At 38.4% G+C, this 21,749-nt stretch overlaps 1 protein-coding gene across 1 annotated transcript; it reads left to right on the forward strand.

Annotated features, from left to right (window-relative positions):
• The first annotated feature begins 1,442 nt into the window (after positions 1-1,442).
• Positions 1,443-17,216, forward strand: RAB21 (RAB21, member RAS oncogene family). The gene is made up of 7 exons (XM_038154302.1): positions 1,443-1,822; positions 8,479-8,538; positions 8,707-8,814; positions 10,455-10,518; positions 11,282-11,336; positions 11,773-11,861; positions 12,764-17,216. The coding sequence occupies exons 1-7, from the start codon at positions 1,676-1,678 to the stop codon at positions 12,901-12,903; spliced, it is 663 nt and encodes a 220-aa protein (XP_038010230.1). The 5' UTR covers positions 1,443-1,675; the 3' UTR covers positions 12,904-17,216.
• Positions 17,217-21,749: the final 4,533 nt, after the last annotated feature.

The raw sequence follows: 21,749 nt of genomic DNA on the forward strand, positions 1-21,749 counted from the left end.
ATATTTTTGTGAGGAGATCTAATAATGCAAGCTGAAAGAAGAACATTATTTTCACTTTTAGAGAAGACACCACCTGTGAAATAAAACACTTGAGTAGTCTTACAAGAAATGTTCAAAGATCATGGTAATGGATACAGTAGTACAATTTGTTTTGGTTTAATAACATACAGAGTATTGTAGTATCTGCATGAAATATAAAATACATCTCGAAAGGCATTTCTCATGCAGATGTGTTCAGCAACACAGATAACACAGAAGGCCTGTCACAAGTGTTTTTAGGAAGCTCTGTAAAAAGGGGAAGCAAAATAAATTGAAGGTAAAAGAGCCATTCTCTTCTCAAAGTCTCTGAAACAAAATAAACACTTCCCAAATTAACACTGTCAAAATAACTTGGTAACAGTCACAGATAATTAAACCTACAGATTTTACAAAGTTGTATATGAGATTACAGTGAAACATGACACTTCAGGTAGCTCTGACAGGATTTCTGTTCTCAGCCAGATCGGCCTTTTAGTTTTATTTAACATAGATGACTGAAGTTTTGGAAGTACGGGACTTCTCATGCAACAAAATGAGTAATCAGAGAGAGAACAGAAAGGATAGAATACTGTAGTTACTTGCAGCAGTCTACTGTCAGTGGGAAATGCATCGTTTGACTCTGCACCGTGGCAGAGGTTTGCTTTCCTTGCCTCTGGAGGAAATAAAACCAATCCATTCTGTGTGAATGTAACACTGTTCAGTGACGAGGCTTCTTACTCCAGGAAATCCAGTCCTTGTTCTCCTGGATGCATTCTCTGTTCTTTCCTCTTTTCTTTCTCACACAACACAGCATTAAAATTGTCTGACAGAGAAAAAGGAAATTGCACTATGAAGCCTTTTCATAGCCATTATTTTTCTTACCACTAAATGATCACTAGAGAGAGGTTGTGCTGCAGTTGTTTGGATTGGTTTGTGAGGATTGCTTTTAATTAAGGAATGATGCCCAGTTTCACAAGGCAGTTATCCAATTCTTGTGTATGAAACTCTGCTGTACCCCTGCAAGCAAGGAACTCGACGCAAGAACGTTTTTCTCGTGCCTTTTCCTTCACCTGCTCCCACATCCCTGTTTTAAAGTACTTTATTACGGACTTTCATTTTGCAAACATTTAGAGACTAGTGTAGCTTAGTTCACGGGAACGAAAGTCACACAAAATCCGTGCCGGTGTTTATTAGGGGCTTTGTGTTTCCCCGGGGAAACGCTCGGCGGGTGCGTGCGCTGCAGGGGGAAGCCTCGGCACGGGATTTAGGGACAAATCCTTACGGGAGCGGGACGCGCGCGGGTCCCCTGCCCTGGGCCCCGCCCCCTGCTGCACAAGCCCCGCCCTCGGCCCCGCCCAGCAGCTGCGGAGGGGGCGGGGCCTGCCGCCGCGTTCCTCCCTCCCATTGGCGGCGGGGCCTGCGCGTGACCGAGCGGTGCGTGACGTAGGAGGAAGAAGCCGCCATTAGGGGCAGCGGAGCCGCGGCCGCCGGGCAGGTTCGGCTGCCGGGTCTATCTCCAGCCTCTGTGCCCGCGGCCTCGCCGGTGCCTCCCCATCCCCGCCGGCCCCTCTCCCTCGCGGGGCCTCGTCCCGGCGGGCGGCGGCGGCGCCGCGGTGGGGCTCGTTGATGTGAGGCGCGGCTCGGCGGCGGGGCGCGGATGGCGGCGGGGGCCGGCGCGGCGGCCGGGGGCCGCAGCTTCTCCTTTAAGGTGGTGCTGCTCGGGGAAGGCTGCGTGGGGAAGACCTCGCTGGTGCTGCGCTACTGCGAAAACAAGTTCAACGATAAGCACATCACCACGCTGCAGGTGCGGGCCGGGGCGGGGCGGTGGTGTCGGGGTCCCGCTGCTGTTCTCCCCTCACCTTGCGCCTCTCCTCGCTCTGCTGGCAGTGTCTTGTCTGCGGCTTTGGTGGCAGCCCGAGCCACCGTCGCCGCTCGCTGATGGTGCCTGTCCCCTGCCGAGTTTGCTGGAAGCCAATTTTCTCTTTATTTTCACGCCTCAGATTTAAGCTTTCAGTATGTTTAGGCCTCGTTTCTACTTTGCATACTAACTGCTCCGTTTTTTCCAATTACGTATGTGAATGTCTTCATTTGAATCTTGGAAAGTATGATGCAAAAGTAATGTTGTTATTGTAATCATTGTTAGTGGACTGATGACTAAGTATTTCATGCTGCGTTTCTGTTAATCATAGTCTTCCTCATGTTCTCAGATCCTAGCATAAGCACTATCTAAACGTTTCTGTTTAAGGAGAATAGCTTTCACAAAATGGTTTATGAGATTAGGGCTTATGATTTAATAATGGCAGAGATTCTTAAAGCTGAACTGCTTGTCACGACAACTCCCTGAATTTTGGCTGGATTCTCAGTGGTACTGTCTGTTGTTATAAAGAGCTACAAAGTGATGTTCCACACATGAAATGTGACAGGGTGCCTGCTTGAAAGTAATGGGTTTTTTCATGGCCTACTAGTTAGCGATGGGTGGCATGTAGGCTGTGTTACAAAATAAACTGCTTGTACTCTACGTAGTCTCAGAAAGCATGTTTTGAAGTTCGTTTTTTGAGTGGTATGTTAAGTCTTTCAGGATGTCACCTTGCATAGGTGGAAGTGTGAATTCAATGTGTGCCAGTCTTAATATTTCTTTTTTTAAACAGAGAATCAAACCATGCCACTTGATGGAACCAGTAGTGGGTTTTGAACTAACTTTGAATTTCTTGAAGTACAGAAGTAATAGTAGGTGGTGTTAAAAAGAAAAGAGTTTTAAGGTAGTTATGTGCCATTGCCATGCATTTAGGGAAAGCTTAATGAATTGTGTATCTCAGAAGTATTTAATAGTGAAACTTTCCCTTAAAATGAAAGCAGCATTATAGATGCACTAGAAGCAATACAGGAAATGTTTCATAAACAGATAACATAACTCCATTTTTGCTGTGAAGAGGTAAAAAAATATGTTTTAGACTTTTTTATTTTGTGTTCACACTCAGCTTTTGGGTTAAACAGTTGGTGGGTTTACTAGGCAAGGTATTTATAGGACGCTAGTTGTAGCTGTCATGCCACAATTGTCACTTGATATGCCACGGGGATGCCTGGTAGCTTGTAGGTGTCAGAGGTGCAGCAGAAATGTAGCATTGAGCAAACAGTTAGTTAAAGTGCATCAAAATGGTCACGTGTAGCTGAATTCTCATATTCCATGTTTTAAGAACAGGTCCGAGTAGATTGTTATGTGGTGACGCTTATGTTTTTTGTTTGGGTTTTTTTGTTCTTTAAATCTGTAGTGGAAAACCTAAAATTATGAGCAAAAACTGGGTTGGAACACAGACTTAGGTCACAAATATCATAAAACACACTTTTAAATTGCTCCAAAATGCTGATAGGAGACGTCTGTAGATAGTGTGCCTCCAGAGCTTTTGGTGTTGACTGTCTGGAGAGGGGTGTGTTGAGGAGTGGAAGCACGTGCTTGCAGTTCCTACTGAGCTTTTGCTTCTCCACTGTACCCAGGTTTGTGGTTGCTGCCTGTGTCTTTTAACTGACTGCTTGTTGTTTATCAAGTTGTTTCCTCTTCTGTTCTGAGCCTCCTTGGCCATATATGCATCTTACTGATGCGTATGTAAAATACAATGTCTATTGCTGTTAAATCTTACTGTGCATCATGTGCACTTGTTATGTATTATCTTTTTTATTTTTATTTTTCTACATCTTACTGTTCTAGAAAAAAAAATTGAAGTGAGTTCTTCCACTATTAAATTAAAAGATAATTTAAAAATAAGATGAAGAGAAACTAGGTTTTATGATTAAGCAATGAAGTAACATGTTTGCAAAGCATCCTTTGTTGGTTTTTTTTTTTTCTTTTAAGATAAAAGGCTTAATCTGATAAGGTTGCTTTGTTTCATGGCAACAGTTCAAAGTAATGATGCACCAAATTCCTTTTGTTCCAATAAAGCCAAAATTAGATAAATACTTTGCTCCCGGTCCAGCAAAGAGTGACAATGATGAATTGTATGAAGAGATCACTAGATATTGAGACAAGAGGCTCTCCATCCACAGTAACTTGACTTAAAAAAAGAAAGTGTTTCATAGTGATTTATTCCAGTATGTTTGCAACAAAAAGGGTGGTGAGACTGTAACCTTCTGGAAACTTCATCTAGTGATGTTATTCTACTGTGAAGTAATTCTTTTTATACCCAAACAGGTATGTTTCTTTGGTGCTATTAACAGACTTTGACTGAAAGGGAGCAGTTTATCCTCCCTCCCCACTCCTCTTTCTCAATGCCAACTGGAGTGCACTGGAACCTCCTCTAACGTAGGGGGTTGCTGGCATGTGTTGCTGTAGCTGTGTTAGTATCAAGTCATGTACTTAAGATGTTGATGTGATGGTAGCTACTGATGCACAGAAGAAAGCATCTAGTTAGAAGATTGTGGAAAAGCTCATGCAGGAAAAGTAGGGGTTTTTGCACGCCATTAATATAGTTCATAACCTGTAGGCAGACCTGGAGGGGCAGTTAAAATTGGTTCCCATTGTTTGATATACTGAAGTAAGTGCCCTCATCTTCATACAATAATTATATGATATAAATTTATATCAAGTGAACTGTGCCAGAATTACTCTAATAATAAACCTACTGTCAAACTATCGGGTTTTTTAATTGGGTAAATACTTTTTATTATGTAATTACTCAGGATAAATACAACTTCTGGATACTGCTCTCTTAAATGTGTGGAGGATTGCAGACTATCCAACCTAAGAGAGCTGCTGATGTGGTTGTAATCGTAGAGTTCCCGATTGCTTTGATGACTTGGCATAACCTGGAAAAGCTGTCTGTCTTGGTTATCAAGATAGCTGGGGGTGAGTGAAAGACAATGTAAGGAAGTTCAGTGCTATGTGCAGTGTTTGTATGCCTGACCTGCTTCTGTTGAACATGGAGCACTCAAGGGCAGATGACACACACCTGCTTTTGTTCAGTGGCTTTTGGGAGACTCTTTTCCAGCTGTGTCTTCCTTGTGTTCTACTCAAGCCCCTTTATCAGTTCCTAGCATGGCCTGGTGGGCATACAAAACTGAACTCACAGAAGAAAGAATTAAAAGAAAGAAAGTATTTCCTACAGCCACATCAAAAGATTGGAATTTTAGCTCTTATAATTGCATTATTCTTTTCTAAGCACCTAAGTATTTTTCAAACCAGTCATAAGACAGTAGAGTCAAAATATGAAAATTAGAAGCTTCAAAGAGTTGTTTGAAATTGCTTATATTTGAATTAACAGTGTTCCTGTGAGTTTTTGCAAGTCCTAGCAAAAATGAACTGTTTTAATTAGTGTTTTGGTAATTAAAATAATATGGAGAATAGCTATTGTTTGTAAATCAAGTCACAACTGAGGCTTGTAGTACTCAATTCAGTAATTTTTTTTTGAGATTAGAGAAAACGTTGAGGCTTTTTCTATGTGCAATTACCTAACAAAGGTCATCAAAGGCTTTGATTTTGAAACTTGACAAACTTTAAAGTCTTGGCAACTGACTTTTTCTCTAAACTATCTCAAAACAGATGTTGAGGCTCTTGCTTATGTGTTGGGTTTTCCCAAATTTCTAAAAACTGCACAGTCCTGCTATTCACTTGCCTTTGTTTTTTTTTTTTTTCTTCTCCCTCACTAACCTCGGAATGGCTTGGGAGGGGTATATGTGCGTTGAAAGGTTAAAAGGTATTAGTTGATTTGTCTCGGGCGTGTTTGCCGCTGTGGATGTAAAAATACGTTTTATTGATGGTAAATGCCTCAAACTTACCCATACCTACTAATTCATGAGCAGAGCCTGCTAACTTTATTCTTCAAGTATATGAACAAAATAAAGAAGAATGAAGAATTAAATCTGTAGTATAGTATTGATGGTTTCCTCCAGCATGTTCACAAAGCTTTCTGCTCATTACTAACTGTGACTGCTTCAAATACCAAGTTCCAATCTTGTTATCAGACAAACCTACTTGTTATCGGGGTATCTGATAGAGGATACTGTCTCCCCTTTTTTGATTATGGTTGTAAGACTCTAGATAGACTAAAACCTAGTCATTACAAATTAATCTAGTTTTAATACAAGAGCAAATATGATAGCCCAGTGCTAAGTACCCTTGCTGCTGTCTCTTGTGATTATGGATGTTTTTGCAATACAAAAAAAGCATGCATGTAGGAGTCTTCTAGTGCTGGTGTATATAGAAAATGAAAATCTATATCTGAGTGATAAAAGACAGTATTCCTGTCAAAAGCTGTAGTACCTGAAGGACAGGTTATACTGAAGCAAAACTTACCTATTTAGATAAACCTACTTCAGTTTTTGCTCTGCCAGATAGGAGATACACTTGTGCTATTAACTGGGTCGTTGTCTAAAGGTACAATGATATTACTTATATGGATACTGAGTTCTCTGTGGTTTTAAATATAAATCCCCTTTCTATGGAAGATTTTTCTGCTCAGAAATTGATTCTCAAACACTTGCGTGGAATTCATATCAACTAAGTGAGTTTGGATTGTTGGTGTTATACAAAAGCAAACATTGCTCAGAAGAGCTTTTCCTTTGAGATTTGCAATAGAATATTGAATACTGTGGTGCAGCAGATCAATAAAATATTGTCAGGTAAGCTTGATTCATTGTGCCTAACAAGAGCTTCTCTCCCTGTGGCCCAAGTGTTGGTGAATTAAAACTTCTGAAGTTGCCTCCAAGCTTCTGGCTTTTAAACTGTGGTGTAATACAACAAATTATGAAGACTACTGATGAGTTAGTCCTCAGGGGCAGCTGTTTTAAAGCCATCAACTACTTTCTCTAGAGTTTTTAATTAAAGAATGAAAAGTTTTCTGATGTTGAAGATTTGTTACTCTTCTGTTAAGCTGTTTGTTACAGGTTGGTTAGAAGGTCAAATCCATTTAATGTGCTGTCTGGAAGTTTTTCCAGACTTCCGGCACTACAGTGAGTCCCCCTCACTGCAGACTGAGAGGGTAGTGTAGTGTTAATGCTTTAGTTATGTAGAACACAAGGGTTGTAGTGATCAGTTCTTTGCTATCTGTTCTTGGAACATGTTTGTTTTTCTTCTGGTCTGTTCTCTCTCTGTCTCTCTCTTTGTTCTTTTTATCAGAGTTTGTGGAAAGGTTTGGAGGAAGGCACAACTTAAAGATGGAAAGGGTTTTTTAATCATCTCATCTTGGGTCATACAGATGCCAGGGAAGTAGCTGAAGAGCAGGAGCAGCTCTAGCAACTGAATGTTGAATGACTTTAACTGTTACATAAGCAGCACTCCAGAAAGGCATTTTGACAGCAGTTTAGGCTAGTGTTCATTGAACTGCTGTGGTCTCCGGTGTGCATTCTGCTTGCTTGTGTAGTTAAGCAGCAAGCTGGTTCAAGCAGCTCGTCTGGCCCATGACACTTTCCACACATGTGACTCTTGGTTCTGTGGCCGGTCAGTGCTCACACAGAGAACTCCTCTTGAGCTGCTGCAATCCAGCCTAAAATAATCTGTGATGAATGTATCATAAAATACCTTTGAGTACTTGTTTGAACCTAAATGCAAACTGAGGTAAAACTGAAATGAAAACTCACTATGATTTGAGGCAGAAGAATGTTAGCTCTTGGTAACTGAATTGTTTGATATGTTACTGCTAGACTTGAGAATGGGGAGAGCAGGTTCCTAACACATCAACACCTTGAGACCCTGTTCTGGTCCATTAAACTTGTTTTGAATTATGTTCCCTTTTTAGCTGTCAAATTACAGACCTAGTAACAGAGGTGGTGTCTGAAAATGTGAATCATGCAAGTTTGGAGGAAACTAGACCTACTCAAGTTACTGAAATTAGATTAACCTTGCAATGTGCTGTAAAATATTTCCAGAAGTTAAAGTAGTAGAATTGTAAAGCAGCTTTTATGCTTATTCTGAGGCTTCTTGGCTCAAACAAACAAAAATACGGAACCAAAAAACAGATGAGGGTGAGTTGTAGGCTCACTTCAGCAAAAGAGGGAAAAGTTACGGAAAAGGAAACTTGTGAAATACTAATGTTCCAAGATATTTAGTGATAAAATAAAACAATTGTTTATGGTTCAGTGAACTACTTTGCCTAATTACTACAGATGAAAAATCTTGTTAGGCTTGTTCCTACCCGAACTTCACAGAGTCTTGTGAAATGCTTTGAGTTCAGCTTAGACTTATCAGTGTTGTGAATTCAGAGTTTTTCCACATAGCTCATCCTTCCCAAATCATTCAAAACAACTGCAAGGAGATGTAGTAAATGATTGGCTTGACTCAAATTTATTTAGAATAGACTGCTGGCCAACTAGAGTGAAATTACTATCTGGCTTAGTATTGACTTAGCCTTCTTGCTTACAGAGTCTTTCGATCTGGAAATTTGTCTTTTATTGATTCCGATGCTTTATTAATTAATTTCAAGTTGAATTATATTTGGTGTGTAAAACTTAACTGTAATCTGTTTTGCTTTCCAGGCATCTTTTCTTACGAAGAAACTAAATATTGGTGGAAAAAGAGTAAACCTTGCAATATGGGTATGTTTCTATTTTTTTCCTCCTTAGTAATTAGAGTGTTTTTCTGAAAAAAAAATTACTTGGGCTTACTCTATCACAAGTGTTAGGCACTTCTTAATAAAGTATTTGGAGTTCCTTGAAGTAATGTTTGCTTTGTATTAAATGCTAACAAGTGTATTTTAAATGCAGGATACAGCTGGTCAAGAAAGATTTCATGCATTGGGGCCTATCTACTACAGGGACTCTAATGGCGCTATTCTAGTATATGATATAACAGATGAAGACTCTTTTCAAAAGGTACTGGGCAGCTTTTACATCTAAACTGTAAACTGGTTGAAAGATAATCTGTGATATGTGTAAACAGAAGTCTTCTGTTTTCTGCAATATATAATATATTTGCAATTGTAGATCATGTAATGGAAGTGTAGAGCTTAGTAGTATTCTTTTGAAGACTGACTTCCCTGCTATCAGGTTATTCAAAGAACACCAAAGAATTACCTCAGTTTTTTAGAGCACAGTGCAAATAATGCCAAAGTTGTGGGTTTGATCCCTGTATGGGCCATTCATTTAAGAATTGCACTTCATGATTCTTGTGGATCCCCTCCAGCTCAGAATAATTTGTGATGTAGCTGTGCAAGTTACCTGTGACAGGCTGTAAACATAAACCTGGACTGTTGTCATGGTATGCCATAGTGATCTTTATTGTATAAACCAAATTACTGAAAGATACTAAGTGACATGATCTTTTACAGATCTGAGAACTCTAAAATTGCAATACATGATTGTGGAGACATTGCCTTCTCTGTAATAAGTTTTTTGTTCTCAAATCCCCATCAAAACATGTAATTTGATGGCTAGTTATTTTATGGCTCTATTAGTTGATCAGTTTGATTGGGTGAGTTTTTTCCACCCTGTGTCAATCTGTGCTACCACTCTGTAGAATTTTTCAGCTGAAAACTGGTAACACTTTTTTAAGCAAGTTTGTCTCTGACTTTCAGCAAAACCAGTTGGGACTTCTCTGTAGAGAGAAGTGAGAAAGTGTGGTTGCATGGGCAAGGCTTGGGTTAGCAGTGATAGAAATATTGTAAGGGTACAGATCTACAACAGTTTAACTAATTTAAATAGTCTGGTGTAGTAAAGTCTGGAGCAAGTAAAGCACTTGTGCTAGCAGTTAAACACTTGTGGCCACCTGCAGAATGGTGATGACTTGTGGATGCTACTTCAACTTGTGCCTTTTCATGCTGAGTCCTACATAGTAAAACCCTGTGGTATCAAAACATTTAAAAGTGCAGAAAAAAAGAGGGAAAGCTGATTTACAGAAGTTACTGCGGAAGTACTACTGGATCATGTAGCCCAAGTTTTTTTTAAATTCTTGAAGTGATTGCTTCTCTTTGCAATTATTCCCTTAAAATAGCAGTTCCTAAGTCAATGCAGTGATCATACAACTTTCAAACTTTTCATGACAACGGATTTGTTAACAGATACCTTACCATCAGCTGACTCAACATGCTTATCCCATCTGTTCTCTCATGAAATAAACATCTGTTATAATCTAACCTGAAAAATTTAGTTCAGGTGCCTTTACCTCTGAAGTTCTATTTGTGGTCTGTCAGTAAGTGCCTGTTGATAAAAGATCTCACATCTGACCTAAAGTGGCCCATGCAGTGAACTTGCTGTATTGAGTGTGGTGAGTTATATTTTTGGTGTAATTGAACTGTTTTATTGAAGTAATTTGCTCTTAATTTCATCTGTGAAATAAAACCTCCTAAACAAGGGCCATGTGTAGCAACCTAAAGAATATTTTTTCATCTATGTTGCTTTAAACTTTTTTGCTTTAAGTTTAGCGTAGATGGTTAATGAAGGAAATGGGATGTTCTGCACTGCCTAAGATAATAGTATATCAAGTGAAAACAAACTCACCTCTATTCTTTTTGCAGGTAAAAAACTGGGTTAAGGAATTAAGAAAAATGTTGGGAAATGAAATCTGTTTATGTATAGTAGGTAAGTCTTTTTTCAACGTGACTGAATTGGAAACATCCATCTCTTGATTAATAGCGTCTTCCAAATGCTGCTTTGACAGCTTGTACATGTGAAGGGGTAAAGCTTATGTTAGATATTTAAAATTAAACTGGAGCTAGAAGTTTCAGTAGATCACATGGAGAAAAATAACAGTTTGATTGAAAAAATAAGCTGTTTAATTATTCACTACTAGAAGTGCATGGTACAGACACTTGCAGACTGTAGTTTAACAAAAAGTAAATTTCCTTCTTTCAAGTACTCAAACTCATGGCTTTTCTCAGTGACATAGACTAGGTGCTTGTCTATTTTGATAATTAAATGCTTGCAGGTGGAGTGAGTCTTAAAGATTGGAAATTTCAATGCAAATGGAATGCAACAGAAGTGCTGGGTTTAGATTTAAATCTGATCTAATTATTAAAACACTTCCATGAGGTTAGATATGTGGACATTCTACAAAACTTACCTCTGCAGCACATGGAAGGTGATAAGTCACAAAAAAAGGGCAAAAGACTGAATTGGGTGGAGGCATTTAGCTGTCCTGATATCTCTACAGAAGTAGCACCTTATAGCCTGTAAATGCTTGTGTGAAAGGAGATTCTCAAATCATAGTGTTCATGTAAGTGAGACTCTGTAAGAGCTGGTCTTCACTGGAGCAGCTTGAGAAAATGGAGTACCATGATTACATGTCTGCTTTCTTTTTGGGTAATTTTAGAGTACAAATACTTAAAAGATTTGTTTTCAACAGGTAACAAAATAGACTTGGAAAAAGAGAGACATGTTTCAGTGCAAGAAGCAGAAATGTAAGTCACACCTATTACTAATAGAAACAGTCATTGCAGAATTATGCTGGAGTAATAAACTCGTGATGCTGTTAACATAGCAGCCAGCTAGGCACTGCTGGCTTATGCCTGCCAGTTGTTGAGTGTTCTGTTAGTATCTGAGTCACAGGGTGTCCTGGCTGACCTAACTGTAGCTTGAGAGTTGTTTGTGATTAAAGTCAACATTTACAGTTTAAATCCCTTTCTAGACATGAAATTTTCTTAATTTCATCTAGTGTGTTGCATCACTCCTGGCAGTTTTAAACACATAACTCCTTTTTTGTATTAAATAAGCATATGTAGATTAACTCTAAAGTCAGAATAAGACCTCTTGTGATCATCTTATTCCTTCATGTAGAGTGGCATAGAAAGATTGAGTCCTTTACTACAATGAGGCTCCATATCTGCATTTTTACAGGTATGCTGAATCTGTTGGAGCAAAACATTATCATACATCAGCTAAACAGAACAAAGGAATTGAAGAACTGTTTCTTGACCTTTGCAAAAGTAAGTATTATGTAGTTTGTTGGTAAGGAGCTCATTCATAAAATGCTTGAGGCTTCAGAAATGCTTTTCAGGCCATATAGAAAAGTTTGAGTGTAAAGTACTACTTAGAACGAACTTCATTTCAGTCTACTTCAAGCCTGGAAGCTTGATGTATGGATGCTTACAATATTGCAAATTCATGCTCTACTCCAAAAATGTCTTGTTCTTTTGTTGGGGCACTGACTGCTGATCCACTTACCATGCATAAGTAGTAACCAGAATCAAACTTCATGTTACTGGTCTCACCACTACTTGCTTTAAATCCTCTGTTTCATACTCTTCTCAAATTTTCAAAAGTCTTCTCAAATTACGTCAGTTACAAAATCATAAACTCAAAGCTCTAATGATGCAAATTTTACACAGAAATCTCATGGTAAAGATCATGGTATGTGGGATGAAAATCCAACACAAGCACATCATCCTAGTAGTTGTATTTATGTGATAAAAGAATTTAAGGAACAGGTCTCGTGCATTTCTGAAGAGGTAGTTGCTTGGGGTTTTTGGGGGGGATTTTTTGGGAGGGTGGAGTTTCTTGGTTTTTTTGTTGGGTTTTTTTAACAGTGTTACTGATATGGGTGTGTAAATCTAGCTTTTGAAGTTGCTTACTCCAGGACACCTGAGGATCACTACGGTCTCCCTTAGTTACCAGGAGCTCCTGTATGTTGGGTGCTTTAGAAAAAATATTTAATATGTTCTTGCAGTTAGGCCATGTGATACCTGAGTACTTAGTTCTGCATAACCAATAGGGGAACCACTCTTGCTGAACTTTTCTCTCTGTGCATATAATTCAGACAGATTAAGACAGCGGTGTCTTAATGTAAAAATACAATGGAATGTCATCTAATATATGTCTTTCTTTACAGGAATGATAGAAACTGCTCAAGTGGATGAAAGAGCAAGAGGCAATGGCTCCAGTCAGTCAGGAATAGCAAGGCGAGGTGTACAGATCATTGATGATGAGCCACAAGTACAGAGCAGTGGAGGGTGCTGTTCTTCTGGATAATTATAAAACTGTGCATCACTGCCCTCTCAATATGAAGACTGCCATATTCCAAGTCACACATTCTTTACCAATGGAGTAATAGAATTAACAGTATTTAAAAATAATCACATGTAACACTGCAGAGACCTTAAGTGCTAAACTAGTGGCGTCTGTGACCAGAGAATTGGCGTTTTCTACAGTGGTTAACAAAGCAATTACCAATGGCCTTTTTACATATTTTTCTTTAATGAGAAATAATATGCATGTAGAAAAGACCTACTTAAAGGCTTCATTTATATTCTTTTAAATCAGATCATTATTTAATAACTTATATACATTGTTGTTGGAATGATATACGTTTTTGCAGCTCTTTGTACTTTGTGGTAGATGGAATTGTATCACTTCTAAAATGCAAATTGATTTTTTTTAAATTAGCAGATATCTGAATTAATATTTTTGCAGGGCCTCCACAAGCCTATAACTCAACTACTTTGATATATTCTGTTCATCTGTATGCCAAGCTGATAAAATACATTGTAAATTACATATTAAATATTTTATCTGCTTTTACAGTTGCAGGTGCAGAAATATGTACATCAGTCTTGTCTGTGATTGTGAAGTGAATAAGTCAGTGAAAGATGCAAGCTTTTCATGTTCATTGTTAAATTGCTCATTTTATTCCCCTACCTGAAAACAACTTTGTTTTGGGTACATTCATAGCTACAGCAATTCTTTAATCCATTTCTGGCAAGCAGCAGTATTTAGAGTATCCCCTTACTGGAAGAGAATGCTTCTGTAAACTGCTGTTTAACATTGAGGTGTTTGACTTGCAGCTAAAACAGTTGGTGCATGCACATATCTTGCTTCTGCAGTTACTTTGTTCTCTCAGAAGATCCCCAGAAAGTCAAAGCAACTTCAGCCCTCATCTATCTGGTAGCCAGTAAACCAGATGCATGGGAAACTCTTCAGCTGCTCTAATACATTTGTTTCCAAAGACAGCATTGTAAACTATTCATGAGCATATTTTTTTCCCTGTAGGGCTTGAGTGAACAATTGATTGGCATTAACTAGAACTTATAATTATGAGTGATTAAATTGAAGATGTGAAACTTGCCAGATGTAGCTGTAACTAAGGGGATTCTAGGCAGAATTGAACTTACTCCCAACCTGCTCTTTCTCCTGTAAAGTGTCTTGAAAAAGCCCATTTAAGTTTCAGGAGGAGGGTTTTCAGGAAAAAAAAAGTGTAAACTACTATCACAAAAGAACACAAGTGGTCGTAGCTGAAACTTCAAAATGTTTTGTGCTCTGACTTTTTTTTACTTAAGTTGTCATGCTTGGAAAAACAGTAAAGGTGATGTCTATGACAAAGTAGAATATCCTTGGCCTTCCTTTTTCTGAAAGGTAGATTTAGTATTGCATATGAATGCACTGAATGGTGTGGGTATGTTCTGATACACAAAAAAAGTAATAGTAATGAATTAGTCTGTGCAAGAAGTGTGCTGTCTTCAACCTGATTTTTATTTTCTCTGGAATAATAGAGGGCTTTGATACAGACTGATCCTGGTGCATTTTCTCCTTTTCTGCCTTAACTGTGGAGTAGATACTTTTTCTTAGACTACCATTTCTGTACTCTTCTGATGTGTTTGTGTGCATGCTGGAGAAAGGTGGTCTGTTCGTGCTAGTGAAGATAAAGTTTCTTGGCTGTGCAGAGCTTTGGTGTGAACCTAAAATCTGTGATTATATGTGTCAACATGTAGCAACACTGTTACCTTTCACAATCTAACAACAGTGAGCTCTGACAAAGTTGAAAACCAGATTGGTTTGATCTAACACTGGTATCTGACAATCAGCCTTGTAAGTGATACAGTATATGAAGAGTGAAATTGTCAAGTCTTGATGTTCAAGAATGGAATTGTCTCAGAATAGAAGTTTCAGATTTTTTGATTCAGATTCAATTTTTTCCATCTCTGCAAATAAAACCCCGAACAGCCCAACTTCAACTAGACTAAGTTGAAGCAGTGTGTAGAATATATTGTTCTGCCTGCAGCTAAAGAGTTTTTAGTGTATTGTGTGGTAGAGGCATCCCATGTGACTTCTATCAATTACAAAACTAAGGAAGGCATGTTGATACTAGCTCTTAAGTCTCTTACAGAATTAAAACTATTACTGCTGAAAACTTAGGTGGGGATAAAGAAGTCTACAATTTTGTAATACTAAAAAGGTTCTGGTTGCTATTAGTGAAATATTTTTAAAATAAATTCTCAAGTTACTTTTCTTAAGCTACAACATAAATATTCACTGGAAAACTTCCTGTCTAAGCTCTTGTTTGGTTGGATTTGATTTATGAAACTTAAAACCTGTTTGCAGGGTATCATTATATAACTGGATGAAAGTATAGCTTTGTGAAGTCAGGGAAGCTGGTTGAAGACTAGACAGAAGTGAAAACATGAATTGTTTAGACTGATTTACATAAGACTTCAGCTATTCATAGTTAGCAGACAAAATACAACAGTTCCAGGAAAAAGCATCTTTGTCAAAGATACCAAGAATGTTCTTTGTGCTTGATATACAGAAAAGCACAAATAGCTTGGTTTTCTATATTTGAGCAGGATCTTACTCAAGTAACCTGGTGTTACTAGTATGTGACTTGCTTTTCAAGAGTCTTGAATCTTATATTTGATCTAGGTTGCCTAGTTTGTACGTCTGAAGGAGAACTGTTTTCTTGTTGCTGATTTCTGTGGCTGTAAACAAGTAAGCTATTTTTCATTCTTCTGAGAAATGAAAGAGAACAAGGCTGTCTGTCTTTAGGAAGTACCTCTGTTGTGGGGCAGATAGCCAGACGCCCACTATAGCATGTATAAATCAACACTGAGCACACTTCCTCAGGGTATAGCTTGACAGATTACTCACATACATACTAAAATAAAATGGTATAACTTTGTACAATACCTTACTAAAACAACTTTTAAGTGCTTGCTCACAGTCTTGATGCTGCTACTATGAATACATGAGCTGCCTATGAAACTTTATCACTTGCTGAAATAAAATCCAACAAGCCAAAGTCCAACAGCTTTAATGCAGCAGTATGTCTCTCTGCTGGGTGTTATTTATGGACACTGTATACTGCACTTAAACTTTATCCCATCTTTTATAGCTTGTGAAGTAAACTGATTCAGACAAGGACATGCAAATTCAGATGTGTCATATTTGGAGATGACTGAAACTAGCTGCAAAGACTGGGAGAGGATGGCTTCATCTGGTTAGCAGTGATCTTGCACATGATTCCAAATTGAGGGTATCCAATAGCCAGATTAACTGTATAGGGTGGTCTTTTGAAGCAGTCAGGTAATTGAGTGTTACCTTGATTATATTACATGCTTTTCTTCAGTGTTCATGCATTTTGTGGACAGGTATTTTTGCATTCTACCACATAGAAAACTGCCTACAGTTCTTTAAGAACTTAGTGATTAAATTTCTACTTTAGTTTCCAAACTAGATGAAAAAAGCTTTGCAAAAAGGTATGAATTATGGGAAGTGGTTAGATCTCAAATGGCGTTCCCCAAAAATGTTGGATGCTGTCAGAATGAAAAATGTGAAAATGCAGGTCAGGAATTCTCCATAAACTGAAAACAGTTAAGTGATATGAATAGTAGAGTATGGGAATAAGAGTTGGAGCCAGCCACATCCCATTTTTCTGCTTTTAGTGGAATGAAAAGGAGAAGTAAGGAAAAAAAAAAGGAATGTTGGAAAAACTGAGGCTGCTGAGTGAGATGCTGAGTTAACCTTTGAGTTGCTAGAGAGTCTCAGCAATGGCAATATCTTATACAGGACTTCTAATATCACTTCTTGGGTTGTTCCTACTTCTGTGAAATACTGTTTTTCCTTCATTAAAGAGAATGCAACTAACTTTGAGCAGGCTTTCAGGCACAATACTAACCTGCTTAAAACCTTTTATTAGAATATGCTAATTTATTAACTGTTTATATTTCACTGATTTTTGTTAATCTTAGTCTGCATCAAATCCTAGGAGTTTTTCTTGAGAAGTCAGGAAGTACATCATGCTATGAGGATAACTTTTACTACAATTGTGTCAAGGAATTGCAGATGATGACCAAGATCCTTAGCACCACTTGCTGTGCAAGCTCAACAAGGTCCCCAAACTAGCTCACTAGCTCTTAACAGTGCTGGGCACTCGCTTCTGCTGTTCTTTGGGGGATGCTGCTAAACACCAGGATTTTCCTTCCATACAGGCAAGCCTGAACATCTCCATGATGTAGCTGTCTAATAAATTTAGGCTTTTTCTGTCAAATAACAATGTATACTCTTTGCTCCTGCGTTTTTGGAGCTGTCATTGGCCCCTGTATTGAGCAGAATGAGATAGGGATGATTTTGAGAGTTCTGGAGAATACGGAATATTTCTTGTCTTGAGATGGCTTGAAAAGTGAGAGTCCATGAAAAATTCAGCATTATGACAAAGTATTATTCTGCCTAAGATAACAGAAAATAGCTTGGCTCAGATAAATTTTTACTGTAATATGAACAAAATGATAAATTGCTCTACTTCTAAAATGAAAACTTATTTCAAGCTGATCTCTCTGGTCTTAATTTTTTTTAAGACTTAGGTTTACTTAAATTGGCCAAAGCCTTAAATTGATTGCCATTTTATACAGCCATAAACTAAACTTTGATTGTAGGGAGGAACAGCATACTTGTTCATATTCCACTGGCCAGTTTAGATCTTAGACTGTGTTTATTCAGTACCAGGATGTTAAAAGATAGAATGAAAAAATAGTTGTTTTAATCTATTTCCACTGCTTTGTGCATTCAGGCAAGTAACATGGATGTGATGCAGCTGCAGGGTCACTGTGAAAAGAGGGCTTCTCCTTTTCCTGCTTCTTGGCTGCATTGATCCTTGGTGCTAAATTACTCCTACAGGAAACTGCTGTGCAAGAAAGGAAGTGCATGTTTGCTCCTTTCTTCTCTAGCTCCCGTAGACAATGATAGGCGCTACAGCAGTAATACCCAGTTCCTCTCAGTTTGATAACTTTTTTTTCCTCAAGAGGAGCTTTTCTTACATCTTGACAAATAATTCTTTTTGTGTATCTAGTCTCACCGATCCCTTCAAGGAATTTTAATTCTTTATTGTAGGTTACCCAAAAGATGTTTAATTTGAAAGCATGACAAAGGATAATGAGTAGCAGTTTTACAGCATTCTTCCCTAACAATTGTCCATATCCCATCTCTAAAACAGGGAAGAGAGAATATCGAAAGTTTAATGGTGAGTCCTAGCTCTGTATCTGACTCCTGTTTTTTGAATATTGGAAGTGACTTATAAGAAATCTCAGTTGAGAGGATTTGAGAGAGCAAGGACTACTTCCTCATCAGATGCAAATAGTTGATATCCTGTGACAGATCCAAACTCGTTTTTTTGAACTGTTGCAACTGTTAAATTGCAGGCCCTTCTTCAAGTTAACCATCACTCCATTCTGAAAAGTCAACAAGTTGGGTACTTGCAGTGGAAGAGAATGAGTAGTTTCTTTTTCAGAACAGGAAACTTTAAACTGACTAATCAGGCTTGTTTTAGTAAAAAGATAAGAGAAACTATGTGATACCTAAATCTTTAAGTGCTGTCAGTGCTATTTGATCATACAGGCATTATAATGATTGTCTTACTGGATTTTTCTCATCAAATAAGCTCCTTAAGCTTATCAGTCATACTCACATAGAAAGAAAACATTAGCAGGGCAAATCCAATGCTGAAAAGGATGCAGCATTTTTAAAGTCAAGTAACTTAACATTGTCAAATGTTGTAGGAATAATCTATTTGGCATTTGTGGATGAAAGAAATTTTGTAAAAACCTACTAAAAATATCTTGCAGAGGTTTCATGAATGTTAACTTTCCCAGTGCATTTCTGCAGCTGGAGTTCTAAATACATCTTGACATATTTTATATACCAGTGCATTTACAGGAAGATAGTCCTGTGATAAATTAATGCCAAATGGTCAATCAACTATGAAAACAAGGATTCTTTTGTCATGACTGCTGGTTTATCAATGCCTCATACTAAAAGTGAAAATGCAGGGAAATGGATCAATAGGGGGAAAAAAGTGTACTGAAAATCAATATAGAAAGAAAATATTGTCACTTCTTACATTTACAGAATGTTACAGAATTTGAAAATTGATGACGGTCTATAATAAAGTGGCCCTGAGAGTTATTGGAAATCGGGGGCAGTGACTGAGACCACAGTTTTTGTGTTACACATATAATATTTCTGAACTCACCTGAGCATGATGTGTCAAAAGATGGCTTTAAGACGTTAAACCAGGATCCCTGAGGTTACTGTAAATTATCCTAGGATATACCCCAGACACTGTAGTGTGAGCATATCCCAGTGAAATAAGTCTTTGACTCTCAATACTGGTCTTTGGCATCTCAGAACAGAGGAAGGAGTAGTTGCTGTTGAACCACATTTATGTTTAACAGTAGCCTCGGGGATGCTGCCTCTATGCGCAAAACCAAGTCAAACATGGAACCAAGGCTGGGGTGGGGATTTTCCACCAACTGTAACGTGCTGTTGTCCTGTCTCCACCGTGAGTGCTTGTTCATGCTTCCCTAGTGAAAACTGCTGGCCAGCTGGTGCCGTGGATTTGAACTGGGTGGACATTGTGAGTGAGAACAGCGAGCAACAAGAAAAGCACAGCAAGATGACAGCAATTTGCATGTTTCTGCTTTGGCTGTTCTTGGCCCTTTCACTTGCAGTTCTGAGAAGTCAGCAACTCTATCCTATTATCTTCTTGTCACAGCATCCCTGAATGGGTCAGGTTGGAAGGGACCACAGTAGGTCATCTGGTCCAGCTGCCCTGCTCAAGCAGGTTAATTCTAGAGTACATTACATGGAATTGTTCAGGCAGTTCTTTAGTATCTCCAGAAAGGGGGACTCCACAACCTCTCTCAAAAAAGATGTATTTTCTAGTTAAGTGAGATTTTTTTGTTGTTGTTGTTGTTCAAGAAACTAAAATACAGAGCTTTTTAGAGTAAATGTAGTTCATTCACAATTTGTTTTTCAAAATATACCAGCATTTCACTAAAGGGGCTGTATTAAGTGGTGAAGAGCAAGTGTACTACTTGTAGTTACACCCTGGAATCAGACTCTTAGGGTGAATATGTCAAATAGCAAGAGGCAGCACAGTATCTAATATACCTGTGAAGTCTATATACTCTCCCACTGTTTTGTGACATAAAGTAATTGCAAAACAATCCTCAGCTGTAAACTGTTTCCATCCTGAAGTTGGATTGAGGCTTAAAATTACTCTAATCAATTGCCTGCAAGGAATCCTTTCAGCATGCGAATACTGCAGTGCTTAGCACTATGTACACTTTTTCAGAAATTTAGGAATTTCAGCCTGTATGGGAAATTGAGCAATTCCAAGATTATTATGGTGTCAAATTGGGATCAAGAAGTAAACATTGACTGCCCTCAGCTAAAACAATTGTTCTGTTACTTTTCTGCTCCTTCCAGGAAATGTTGTTTGTTGCTATTATGATGTATATGTAGAAGTGATAGGGTTACAACTATTTGTCTTCCGTGCTGCATTCCTAGCTCTGGCAATAGTGGTGTGCCAATCGGCAAACAACAGATCAGTTTCTGTTTAGTCATCACTGTCGGATAGCTTCCAACTACCCTCTGTGGAGGCTGATGCAATCATGAATTTCTCCTTGCATGACAAACGCAGAGCATTCTTGTTCGTATCTGCTCTGCTTCTTTTGTACTTAAAAACCTTACAATTTTATGCCCCACTGAGAGAGAAAAGCTATTGTGAAGTGATGGTTAGTTACACCAACCACAATGTTTTCTTATGTGACAACTTGTGTATGTTTTGGGTTGATTCATATTCTGGAATTGTATTGATACACAGATAAAAAATCAAGTTCACAAACATGAACTCAGTGTTGTGCTTAAGGATATACAAAATATGTGACACTGCAAATGCTTCAAGAAATCTTGTCATCCAGCATAGATGCCTTCATGTCTTGTTACATCTCCATGCCTTCACACTGTAAATACAAATAAATGCCATTGGGGTATGGCATTTCCTTCCTTTTAATTTTGGTCCATGTATACTTAGTTTGTCCCCATTCTTGTCTAACCTTGTTGCAGAAGGTAGCTAAGCATGGAACAGTACTCTATCTGCATGCTTGACTTGTTCAGGTTAGTGGGGTTTTTATGTTTTCTTTGAGGAACAGATAAGAAAGTCTATTCTACCTTAATCTCTCAGTTTCTACTTTGAGGTAGAAACAATTGGTAAGTGGAGAAGATCCTAAGTGGTCCCAGAGGCTACATTTTCTGGCAAATAAATTAGGCCAGAGTGCTTAAGGAGCTCTGGCCTTGAGAGCAGATGGCACAATGCAGCTTTAATCCAGGTGCTTTAGTCCTCTTCTGCCCTTTAAATCATATTTACATGCTGCCTGCTTGCAGTGGCTATGCTGTCCCCAACCCTGTCTCTACGTATTAGCCTGAGAAACTGTAAGTGGCACGGTCCATAATTACATAAAAGAGCAAACTAATAATAAAATGCAAAGGCTGGCTGTACCCCAGGGGCTTTCCTGGTTGACCTATATGGACGTAGGCAGGGACTGATCTCCCTCCTGCTCTCCTAATTGTGTTATAGAAGGGGAGGAAGTTTTAAAAATCTTTTCCTCTTGCTTGGGGAAAATAAGAGCATTTCACAGCTAAATTCTTGGATATTTCCTGTATTGTCTACAATACAACTAATGCTGAGGAAGGGTACCTCTTAAAATATGAGAACTTGAAAAGCCTGGTCTGCAGCTATCTCCTGGGTGACTTGCTGCACCCAGAGTCCA

This window comes from Motacilla alba, chromosome 1A (genome assembly GCF_015832195.1).
Source record: "Motacilla alba alba isolate MOTALB_02 chromosome 1A, Motacilla_alba_V1.0_pri, whole genome shotgun sequence".
In the NCBI taxonomy this organism is placed as follows: Eukaryota; Metazoa; Chordata; class Aves; order Passeriformes; family Motacillidae; genus Motacilla; species Motacilla alba.